The 12,277-nt window shown below is 46.4% G+C and overlaps 4 protein-coding genes across 4 annotated transcripts; 1 reads left to right on the forward strand and 3 right to left on the reverse strand.

The window, feature by feature from the left end:
* Positions 1-5,548: 5,548 nt before the first annotated feature.
* NFS1 (cysteine desulfurase) lies at positions 5,549-7,282 on the reverse strand (the record flags this gene model as incomplete). The annotated part of the gene is made up of 2 exons (XM_064843602.1): positions 5,549-5,971; positions 6,170-7,282. The coding sequence occupies 2 exons, from the start codon at positions 7,280-7,282 to the stop codon at positions 5,549-5,551; spliced, it is 1,536 nt and encodes a 511-aa protein (XP_064688815.1).
* Positions 7,283-8,020: 738 nt separating this feature from the next.
* On the reverse strand, positions 8,021-8,662 carry LTS14_010949 (uncharacterized protein; the record flags this gene model as incomplete). Its single annotated transcript, XM_064843603.1, has 1 exon — positions 8,021-8,662. One exon carries the CDS (start codon positions 8,660-8,662, stop codon positions 8,021-8,023), a length of 642 nt encoding a protein of 213 aa, XP_064688816.1.
* Positions 8,663-9,177: 515 nt separating this feature from the next.
* On the forward strand, positions 9,178-10,757 carry LTS14_010950 (uncharacterized protein; the record flags this gene model as incomplete). The annotated part of the gene is made up of 2 exons (XM_064843604.1): positions 9,178-9,405; positions 9,468-10,757. The coding sequence occupies 2 exons, from the start codon at positions 9,178-9,180 to the stop codon at positions 10,755-10,757; spliced, it is 1,518 nt and encodes a 505-aa protein (XP_064688817.1).
* Positions 10,758-10,822: 65 nt separating this feature from the next.
* On the reverse strand, positions 10,823-11,716 carry BUD32 (serine/threonine-protein kinase bud32; the record flags this gene model as incomplete). Its single annotated transcript, XM_064843605.1, has 1 exon — positions 10,823-11,716. The coding sequence occupies one exon, from the start codon at positions 11,714-11,716 to the stop codon at positions 10,823-10,825; it is 894 nt and encodes a 297-aa protein (XP_064688818.1).
* Positions 11,717-12,277: the final 561 nt, after the last annotated feature.

The raw sequence follows: 12,277 nt of genomic DNA on the forward strand, positions 1-12,277 counted from the left end.
ACTCCTATTACTAGGTCGGGTAACTTAGGAAGATCGGTTATAAAGTCTATTATAACTTCTTCCTATAGTTTTTCGGGCGGCTCCCGAAATTGTAAGTTACCGTACTTCGCGTAGCGCGAAGACTTGTTCTTATTACAACTAACACACTTCCTAATGTATTCTAAGACTTTTCGTCTTATATTTAAGAAGGCGAAGTTTCGTCGAATATGTTCTATTGTTCGAGCAACACCTAGGTAACCGTAGTCTTCCCTATTATAGTAATCTCGTATATAGTCGTTCTCCTTAAGTAGCGGTACCTTGTACTTGCTATGTTCGACTAGGAATTCTTCGTCGTCGTCCCGCAGAACCCGAAGAGTTAAGTTAAACTCTTAAGTCTTTATACTAAGGCTTCCGTCCTTATTAACCTTTAGTACCTGCTTTAGTTTAGGCTCGTTACCCTCCGTGTAGTCGCTTCGTCTGCTTAGCGTATCGGCGCGCCTATTGTCTTTTCCTAGAGTATAAATAATGTTAAACTTATATTGTCTAAGTAGCTCTAACTATCGATACTATCGTCTCGAAAGATCTTTAGTAGTTATAAAGAATTGCAGATTCTTATAATCCGAGTAGATAGTTAGTCCTATAGCTCCTTTATAGTATATTCTCTAGTATCGCAATACTACGACGATCGTAAGCAGTTCCTTATCGTAGATCTCGTAGTTTTGTTCCGCTAGCGTTATCTTCCTTAAGAAGTACGCGATTAGGTGTCGATTTCTATTGTGCTCCTATATAAGGCAAGCACCAATAGCAAAGTCGGAGGCATCGGTTTCGATAATAACATCTCGTTCTAGGTCGAACATAGCGAGCGTTAGTGCGGATATACTAAGTTCCTTTAGTTTCTAGAAGGCTTGCTCCTATGTCGTTGTCTAGTTCTATTAGATGTCCTTTTTCGTTAAGTTAGTTAAGGGTGTAGCTATCCTTAAGTAATCCTTAATAAACTTCCGGTTGTAGTTAGCTAGTCCGAGGAATGCTTAAATATCTCGGACTGTCGTTAGGGTAGGCTATTCTATAATTAACTTAATCTTTTCTAGATCTATACGAATACTATTAACTCTAACGATAAAGCCTAAGAAGTCGACCTCCTTATAGAAGAATTTACACTTCTCGGGTATAGTTTTAAAGCCTAAATTGCTAAGGCGTTCGAGTACTTCGCCGACGTGCCTAGCGTATAGTTCTCGAGAGCCGTTCGTAAAGATTAGTATATCGTCTATATAGGCGATTGCTATAATGTCGAGGACGTCTCGTAGAGCGTCGTTAATAACTTCTTAGTATGTTGCTAGCGTATTTGTTAAGCCTATTAGTATAACTCGGAATTAGTATAGTCTAAAGCGCGTTCTAAAGGCTGTCTTCTATTCTTCTCCGGGTACTATACGTACTACGTAGAAGGCGTCCCGTAGGTCGATCTTCGAATACTATATAGAACCCGTAAGTCGGTTCTTTATTTCTTCGATGTTTAGTAGCGGATATCGGTTTTTAATCGTTATTAAGTTTAGTCGTCTATAGTCGATAACTATATATAATTTTCCTCCTTTCTTTAGAACAAATATTAAGGGTAAAGCGGTAGGCGATTAGGATTTCTTAATCTATCCCCTAGATAGGTTCTTATCTATCTAGCTTCGCTGCTCTTCTAGCTCTTATTATAATAATGCGTAAAGTAGTCCCTATAGTAGTTCCTTACTAGGCTAGATTAGTATCTTATAATCCTATAGTCTATATATAGGCAAGGCCGCGAGCCCTATCTCTTCCTAAAAGAGGCGTTTCTATCGTATAAACTCTTTAGGGATTCCTAGAGGTGCGTTCTTATCCTCCTTCGCTCTAACTTATTAATCCGGTAGATCTATTCCGGTATCTGTCGAGCTTAGGCTACTACGTAGCTCCTGTTCCGGTTATTAACTAGCTATATATATATGCTATCTTTCCTTATCTACCGCTAAACTCTACCGGCGTGTAGGCTCGATGTCGGTAACGTATACGTATCGCTTAAATATAAGTACTCTCGTTTTCTATTCTATATATAGGTTATAACGTTCTAACTAAGGCGTGCCTAATACGATATCGTATCTAGCTATAGGTACGATATCTAGGACTATCGTCTCGTAGTACTATTATATCGTTAGGGATAGTAGTATCGTTTTACTATCTACGTCGGGTAGGGATAAGCTATCGACGGCTATTAGCTTATACCCGCTATTCTTCTTCCTCCGGGTTGCGATCCCGTATCGTTATACGAATTAGGCTAATATAAACGTTCCGTTAGCTCCGGAGTCGATTATTACTATTATTTCGTGTCCTTATATAATATATTTAGTACGTAGGACTACTACTAAAGTCTATTAAATATTCGTGTTATTAAGTTCCCGTAATCTGTTCTTACTAACGGGCTCTCCTAGTTTTTTGTCTCTAGAGCTACTAGAAGCTCGGGGTCCTTAAGGTAGACTTCCTAACTAAGGGGTCTATCCTTAGGCTATAGTATAATTCTTCCTCGTTCGATACTTGTTAATACTAGTCCCTTAGTTAATAGTAATAATTTACTAAAAATCTGTCCCTTCTATACTAGTAGTAGTAGGATCTTATAGGTTGTAGCGTATAACTACTTATATAACGTAGTCTTGTACTACTAGATTATTTCTTATTTTATAATAAGGTCGTTCTACTAGTTTTCCTATATTATATAGATCTCGTCGAATCGCTATATAAGCACCTTAACGTAGTCTCGTATATTCTTACTAATATAGATCCCGTCTAGGGCGTAATATCCTCTAGACCTATCGAACTTACTTCCTATCGGGGGTATATCTCGTACGTAGTAATATCCTCTATCGAGGTTAACTTATCGATAGTCCTAAAACTCCCTCTATAGGCTATTAAGTAGTAAGTCGAAGTTGTTTTAATATAGTCGTCGTTTCCTTTATACCTTTAGGAAGACTTCCTCGTATTATCTAACTATTATAAGAATTATTCGTCTAATTAGTTCTAGTACATCGATACTAAAGTTAAGTATTTCGTTATCGCTATTATTATCGTCGTCGGTATATTCGTATTCTAAAAACTCGGGCGTGTCCTCGTAACCGTCCTTAAAGTCTAGTATAATAGGGGTTAGCGTAGAGCTTCTCTAATCGTATATTACGACTAGTTATTTTAATTCTTCTTCGTCGTCGGATTCCTCCTCCTAAGGTTATTATATTTCTTATAGGGTTATATCCTCCTACCTAAATAGAGGTAGAGACCTTCCTTAGGCGTAAATACTATCGTCTCTATCCTACTATAGTTGCCGTTATCGAACTAGTACTAGCTCGAATATAGGGGGCTAATACGTAGTACTATTAGATCCCTATAATTCCGTCGAATTAAACTCTCGATAAGGCTTACTTAGGAACTATCCTAAGTCTACCTTACTCGAGTAGTAAGTCGTATAGGAGTCGTTATAATATCCTATCTAGTATAGTTATTTATATTCGTTATCTAGGTCCTTTCTAATACTTTCTCCGATTTTTATTATTATATCGCGGATAACGTAAATATCGTCCGTAGAGACCGTTCCGAGTAGTTTAAAGAACTTATTCTTCTACTTAATAATTTCGTCCTTACGATTAGGGTATCGTTTCTTTATTAAGCCTATCGTATTAGCGATCTTAGATTATATTTATCGTATAGCGTTACTATTAGCTAATTCCTTACTAACGTATATTCCTAACTAAATAACGTTAATAGCTTCCTAAATATATTTAGTAAATAGATTACGTCGTTCTATAACGTTAATCTCTATAGCGTTAACCTCCCTAAGATCTGCCCTATAGTTCTACTATAGTTATACCTTACGGCTACGGTAGTCTCGTACGTAGTATCCTTCCTTTCTATATAAATAGTACTTTAGTCCTTACTTTTTACTTTAGGCGTACTTCTTGCCCTTAGCTCCTACTCTATTAGGTTTGCCTCCTCTAAACTTATATTAAGTAGCGTCGAGTTCTATAGCGTTAGGGTCGCGACGTTACTATCCTCTAGTCTAGCCGTAGGGAGTATAGCTAGTTCGTCCGCGGTCCTAATTAGTATTACGTTTTTCTATATATCGTTCGTAGAGTATATCGTCTACCTTAATTATAGCCTCCTATAAGTATTCTAAGGTATCTTAGCGTCCTCTATATCTTATAAGCTCGTCCTTAACGTTATCCTTAAGTCCTCGATAGTATATAGATTTTAATATATTACCGTCCTATCTAGTACGAGTAGAAACCTCTTTAAACTTAGCGGTATATTAGGATATAGAGGCTTTCTACGTAACGTATTAGATGTTCTAGATAGCGACTTACTAGTTATTACTAAGTCTATAAATTCCCTTAACTTATTTAGCGAACTCCGAGAAGTTAGTAAAGATCCCGTCTAGGTCTCTATTCTCGAGTAGGACTATAGTTAATTTAGGACGTATCTAGCTTTAAGCTTCGCCTCGAAGGTAGGATACTACGATACGGTAGCGTTATTATTCGCTTATAATATCTTTAAGGGAGAAGTATAGTATAATCTAGTTTAACTAGTTATCGAGCTTATTACGATCCCTATAGAAGAAGTCTAGTTTAGCGGAATACTTTATCCTATCTTTATTAGTAGAGGTACTAGCTCGAGCGGTCGAAGCTATACTAACGTCTCTTTCGTTATTAGGAGCTATTTATTTACTTAGGTTACTTACCTACTATAAGAGTATTTAAAATATTATATACCTACGGTATAAGAGGGTTAGAGCTTATTAGATAAGTAAGTTCTAAGCGATAGGTCGGGTAAGTAACTACTCTAAGGGTTTAACCTTTTAGCGGGTTAGTAACTTAGGTTAAATATAAACTACCTATATAAGAAATATATATTCTATATATATAGGAGATTCGTATATAGTTACGATTACCTAGCGGTAATCGTAAGTATTCTTCCTTACGGTTACTCGAGTATAAGGGTAAGTAGGCTACTTACTTAAGGGTCTAGGTAAGCGATGTTACGTAACCCTCTTATAGCCGCCCCTGCAGACCTAGCTTATTAGCTCCCTAAACTTAATTAGTTAGTCTGCTTGTTGCGGACCTAACGTCCGTAACATCTAGCGACTAAACCTACATAAACGCTTATAAGAAGCTTCGCCGATTCCTAGTGGGAACACGGTGCACGACCTGAGCACCACTAGCCTTGTCAGCAACAACTATATACAGCACCGGTATTGACTTGGGCGCCAGCATAGGTAGCGGGAACGAATATGCCTGTGCCAGACCCACGATAAATCCATAGGCGCTTGCTCTCGTGCTTGCATTTGTCTTTCGTATCCCAACCATCCTTCTTTACCTGTACATTGTCCAGAGTCACGATGCAGGCGTCTACATCTCCCAAGGGTGTGATTACGTGGAGGATGAGAGATCTGTCTCGCCAACTCATGACCGGGACAATAGAAAATGCTATTGCTATGAATATATGCAAAGATCTGATGTACAGTAACTATACCCGTAAGCAAGGCCGTCACATGCTCACAGCATTGAACATATCAATGCTGGCTCCACTCAATAGTGTTCAAATCTACCCCCTCCTGCACAAGCTCCCACAACGGACTCAACTCCCTCAAAAACGTGACACGCTCTTGTACCGCCTTGAGTACGTAGTCAATCTCATCATCAGTAGTGAAGCGCCCAATCCCAAATCGAATGGAACTATGCGCACTCTCATCACTATTCCCCAGTGCCCTAAGCACATAGCTAGGCTCCAACGACGCAGACGTACAGGCACTGCCGGATGACAAAGCGATGTCTTTCAGAGCCATCAGCAAGCTCTCACCCTCGACGTAGGCGAACGAGACGTTGACGCAACCAGCGTAGTGCCTGTCTGGGTGGCCATTGAGGGAGGTGTGTTCCATAGCCAGTAGACCATCCTTGAGACGGTTCGAGAGGGTGGAGATGCGATGGGTGTCATACTAAGAAAAGCTGTCAGATTATGTCTTTCAGGTACGTGTACGCGTGTGATTGTGGGGGTAGTAAAGAAGAGTGGTCATATTGCGTTGCTGCGATCAGCAGACAGATGCGCCGGTCAAGGTCGCCGACTCAGAAAGCCATGCATGTGTAAAGCTTGTAATCATTGAATGTAGAAGGTGCAATGGGTTTGTGAGACTTACATCCATCTCCTCTTTACAGATCCTCGCCGCTTCTCCAAAGCCAATGACCAGTGGTGGCGCGATAGTACCAGACCTCAATCCACGCTCCTGCCCACCACCAGAAATGATCGGGTCGATCCTCACTCTTGGCCGTCTGCGCACGTAGCAAGCGCCGATACCCATGGGTCCGTAGATCTTGTGTGCGGAGATGGACATGAGGTCCACGTTCATCTTGTTGACATCGATCGGGATCTTGCCTACGGCCTGCGCTGCATCGGTGTGGAAGAAGATCTTTTTGCTTCGGCAGAGACGTCCAATCTCCTCCATCGGCTGCACCACTCCGATCTCGTTGTTGACAGTCATGATGGAGACGAGACAAGTCTCTGGTCGCATGGCCTGCTCCAATTGCTCCATACTGATCAGGCCATCGCTCTGGACAGGCAGGTATGTGACCTCGAACCCTTCGTCTTGCAAATGCCGACAGCTGTCCAGCACGCACTTGTGTTCCGTCTGTGCTGTGATGATGTGGTTCTTCTTGCCACTTCGCTTGAAGAAGCGGGCGACACCCTTGATGCTCATGTTGTTGCTCTCTGTAGCGCCACTTGTGAAGATGATCTCCTTCGGATCCGCACCAATCAAATTCGCGATATGCGCCCTCGCTTGCTCAACAGCCACGTCCGTCTCCCATCCGTAGGCGTGTGTCCGGGAATGAGGGTTGCCGTACAAGCCGGTAAGGAAAGGTAGCATAGCGTCCAGGACCCTCGGATCAGTGGGTGTGGTAGCTTGCATATCCAAGTATATCGGCCGTGTGCCTTCATCCATCACAGTCGCCTGCTTCAGGATGCCCGCGGAGGGACTCATGGCCATATCTCCTGGTAAGCCGGACCCAGGCAGTGTGGTGTCTTTGCCCCTCATCCCCGTCTCAGCCAGGAAAGCCTTCTGATCGGCGCGGATCGTGCTCTCGACATTGACCGTGGCCTTCTTCGGGCTCGACTCGGAGACATAATGTCGTTGTCCTCGCGAAGAAATGCATCGTGGGGTGGTGTAGGTGGCAAAGGATGTGGTGGTGGAGGAGGCTCGGCGGCTACATTGGCGCAGTGTCTGACGGGCCACTGCTGGTGCTATATTCGACATGATGCGTGATGGTGGCGATGGCACTGGTGTATGGGTGTATCACTCAATGATGCTCGTGGACTGGAGATGGTTCATAGCTGCGGAGCATGGGTAGGATCTGATAAGGGCCCATTACATAAGCAACGCGGAACAAAGTGAGAGCGAAAGCGAGATTTCGTGCACCTCCCATGCCAGCTGCTTGCTCGGGCGAGCTCCTTAACTTTTGCACATCCTCTACTCCACCCCACCTTATGCTTATGGTGGGAAGACGTTTCACCTTGAGACCCTCTGGCCCCCAGTGATCTGTCACTCACGCTGCTGGTCGACGGTATTGCAATTCTCAGGCGGCGCCGTCCAAGCACGTGAGTCGCGCTCCTCGCGCACCAAATCAGACCCAGAAGGTCTGCCTCGTTCGAGTCCTCCGGCGGCGTCCAAACCTGATCGTCAACTTCCCATCCACTCCACTGGCCCGCGAAGGGATGGTGGCTAGTAGTTCTGCGATATCTTGCTGGACGATTTCTCGGCTCGTCTGCGTTTTGTCCATGGTGTAATGATCTGGTCAAGCGAATACTTCTGCATCATCACGATGGCTATCTCAGGTGGTCTTGAAGAATTGCGTACAAAGCGAGTTGGGCAAACATCACCAGCTTGTCGTCTTTCTTCGGGCGTTAGACAGGCACGAGGAACATGTCTTGTAACGAAGCTGGCACTCAGGCTGTGCTGGTGCATGTCTTGAGCACACTCATCTCCATCAGAGCATTATTCTTTGTGAAGATTCGCCGGCGCCTGCCTGACCATCTGACATTCGACATACATCTCCTCTCCCGGCATCACGCTGCTTTCCCTGACCTCAAACCCCTGCTTCTCGTAGAACTTAGCCGCCTTCGCATTGGCCTGCACAAAACAATCATACCCACCACCCGCAGCCAACTCGCAAGCCCTCCCCAACAGAGCCTGTCCCACTCCCTGACCCGCATAATCATGATCCACGCCAAACAGCTCGATGACGAGATGCGAGTTGCCCTTCATCAACCTCTCATGAGCATGACCACCCGTCATCGCCGCGAAAGCAGCTCGATCATGATCGTCCGTCATCCCAGCCTTCATGAAAACATTACTAGTCTTGGCATCGAAATCACAATAAGCCAGAAGTAGTACTCCAGCCACGAAGTCGGATTTTGTCGTATCCACAGCAGTCAAGACGTAGCTATACTCGCTTTCGATGTAGTCGTTGAAGATGGTAGACCACCAGGCGCGGACCAGAGGAGTATCGGGACAGATGCGCTTGTGGTAAGGATGGATTGGATGAAAGGCGCGAGAATGGATTGTTGAGAGGGAGGGAAGGTAATCTTTGCCTGCGCTGTCGAGGATTTTGATATTGGGAGATAGCTTTTTGGCCATGTGTGGGAGCTGTTGCTTCGGCCACAGTTATGCGGCTTTCCTCTTCGATGGCAGCAGCCGTGATTTTCGTGGCAAGTCGACGAGATGGGATGACGACGTCTCGAGATGGACAAGTCTAGCAGAGCGTCTTGATGAATGGTGGAGTGTTGTGAAAGCCGGCTTCACGAATGACTAACATCTCAAGCTTCACCTCTCTTCGACACCGCCATTATTGCCTGAACATCGTGGCATATAGCGAATCGCTTCTGCGCAACACATACTGCAGCTATGATAACACGGATCGAGTCAGGTGGATCGAACATGATCATTGTACTAGGAAGTCGGGCTGTTGATTGTACATTGCCGGATAGCCGGAAATAACAGAAGCCTCCTCACCTCATGCTACATCGCCATCATCACGTTAGGATGACATACGATAGAGAATGTATAATAGACAGGCTTTCCATTCCAATCACATGCGAAAGTGACCCATTGACTGCCTACGTCGAAGCTATCATTGACCAGATGATCACAACATGACGACAACCAACGGTCTCACCAATGGCAAAGTATCAACCATGACGAACGATCATACTCGCAACAGTGACATGAATGGAAACAATTCAGAAGCTGTACCAGTGACTCATCTCCTCGCCACCTTCGCTGCTTCAGCGAAGACCACAGATCTAACTTCTGAGATACGAGAGAAATGCAAAGAAGTCCTCCTAGATTTTATAGGAGTGACTGTAGGAGCTATCACACACGTAAGTATTCCTCACCCCGTCTCATAGTGAGGGAATTTCAACTGAGAACAACTCCTCTACAGGCCGACTCAACCCCTCCGATCATCACCGCCATATCCGCCCTCCAAGGCCCCACGGTCACCACAGCGACACCAGGAACCTGTATTGTCCTCGGACTTGGGCCTCCAGCCTACCTACCGCACTACGCAGGTCTTCTCAACGCAGCACTAGGCCATAGTCTCGACTTTGACGACACCTACGCGCCAGGCACCCTGCACGCAGGCGTGACCGCCATATCCGCCGCTTTAGCTTGCTATGAGAGCCTCGCCTCGATAGGAGAGCAGCGGAGTGCCGACGATGTCTTTCTAGCGATCAGCATAGGCTATGAGATCACGTGCCGTCTCGGCCGCGAACTCGGCTATGCAGCCTACAGTCGTGGCTTCCACAACACCTCCACCGGAGGCATCTTCGGCGCCATCGCAACCATAGCCCGCCTCAGACGTCTTCCTGCGAGCACAATAGCTTCCGCATTCGGTCTAGCAGGCTCCAAGGCTTCCGGCTCAATGCAATATCTCGCCAATGGATCCTGGAACAAACGTCTCCATCCGGGGTTCGCGGTGCACGATGCCTTCATGTGCGTCGCGCTAGCCGAAGCTGGTGTAATCGGCGCCTCTGGAGCAATTGAAGGCGAGACCGGCGGATTCTTGCAAGCTTATACACCCTCCCAGGACGTCTCGTTGGAAAGGTTGGTAGGAAGACTAGGTGAAGAATGGTGCTGGCTAGCGAGTAGTCTGAAACCGTATCCAGCGTGTAGGATGACGCACGGCTTCATCGAAATGAGTGGCAGAATCCACGACTCGGCGGTCAAACCCAACGGTACACTGGCCCTTGACCAGATCTCCAACATCCATATGACAATGTCGCCAGCAAATTACATCCTCATTGGCAACCCAACACCCAACAAAGTCCATCCAACCAACACCATCGACGCTCAGTTTTCAGCTTACTTCCAGGTGGCTAATACTCTAGTCCATGGTGCTAAGACAGGCGACATGAGTCCTTATACCCGTCTCGCATCCCCAGTCATCCATGCCTTGAGCGAGAAGATAACCGTCACTACTGATGGCACTATGAAAGGTTTCGCCGCGAGGATGCGTATCGTCTGGGCAGATGGCAGGAAAGAGGAGATAGAGCAGCAGTTCCCGTTAGGCGAAGTAGAACATCCCTTTACCAAGGACAAAGTCCGGGAGAAATTCATGAGTTTGGCGGAGCCGGTGTATGGTCCGGAGAAATCGGTGCGGATCACTGAGATGGTGGAGAAGCTAGACAGTGGAGACCAGGATGTGATGTCGTTGATCCGGCTGTTGAGATGAGCCATAGAGCACGTAGACTTAGGCACAGTTTCTTGCGTCAGACCATTTCTGGAGTTCAGTCGTACTCAACCAACCATACTCTTCTTCCTTCCCCTCATCCTAACATCCTCCAATTTCCGCAGGACAAGCTTCCCGACCTTACCGTTCATTCCACTGCCTTCGTTCTCTGCATAGGCTGTGAGCACTTCCGGGAACAGATCCTCTTCCCTTGGATGGGTAGAGCCAAAAGCGCGCTCCAGGACATACAGGTCGACTGCCCGATCTTCGTCCGAGACAGATTGGGTGGAAAGGCCAAAGTCGATGAGGACGACATCCCCGTCTAGCGAATCAGTCGAAGTTGGATCCGGAGTGGTGGCGTCGTAGGGACGTAGCATCATGTTACTCGTCGTGAGATCGCCATGAATAACACCACTAGCATGCAACTTCCCCACCACCTCGCCGATCCTTCTCAACAACTCCTTTAGATCCTGCAGTCTCTGCTCTCTCTCAACAGCCCTCCTGCCGGCTTGAGTATCATGAATCGCCTGCTTGACCGTCCTCCCATATACCCACTCCGTCATCATCCAACCTCGCTCCCAGTCTAGAGCTAGAACGGCAGGCACGAAACCTCGCAGTCCCGCAACACCCTTCTCGCCTTCCTTGGGCTGCTTGACCTTAGCACGCTTGCCTGGAGTGCTGCCACCTGCTGCAATTCCCTCTCCAGACAACTTGACAAGCACTCTCGCCTCGGCCAAAATCCTTGCACGCGTCAGCCGCTTATCAAGGATCGGGTGTCGCCATTTCTTCTCCGGTCGCACTTTCAGCGCAGCAGGCTGTCCAGTTGTGGAGAAAGTTGTGCGGTAGAGGAGGCTCTCTGCACCTTGAGCAATGAGCTCGAAGGACTCATCAGACGTGTCGAATGGAGGTGGGAATTTGTGGAGTGCATTTACTCTGGCCGAAGACGAGGCAGCGTCGGCCATTGTCACAAGGAGGCTAGATGTGGTGATATTGCTGGAGGTCCATGTCCACTATCGATAATCTAGCGTCGGGGGTTGTCCTCGGTACCGAGACCACGACTTCTGACACTGTAGTTCCTCTCCCTTACCTCGCGTTCATTCCGAGCTTCATACACCATTGGCACCCGTACCCTAGAAACATCACTCGCCCCCAAATCTCATCAAGATTTCTGCGGCTGTAATACAAGTCCGAAGCTGCATTGTTCAGACCATTCCGCTGCTCACCGTGGCAGCAAGATGTGAATCATGACAGGTAGGGTCAGTGGGACAAGGCTGCTCGCGAGCATATGAACCCCATCCATAGCACTCGCCACCATGAAGCACTTCTTATCTGCAGCCTCTAACCTACTATCATAATCTCTCCGCAAAAGTGAAAACCACACCTTTCATCAGATATGTCTCCAGGGTCAGAGACTGACGTATCACCCACCTTCCCCTTTACCCTTTACCACTCATCGTTGGTGGACAGACGCAAGGTGACTCCAAGGGCGTGAGCAAGTCGATCGTGACGGTCGCGCAGAAGCG

This window comes from Recurvomyces mirabilis (genome assembly GCF_035927965.1).
Source record: "Recurvomyces mirabilis strain CCFEE 5264 chromosome Unknown scaffold_65, whole genome shotgun sequence".
Classification (NCBI taxonomy): domain Eukaryota; kingdom Fungi; phylum Ascomycota; class Dothideomycetes; order Mycosphaerellales; family Teratosphaeriaceae; genus Recurvomyces; species Recurvomyces mirabilis.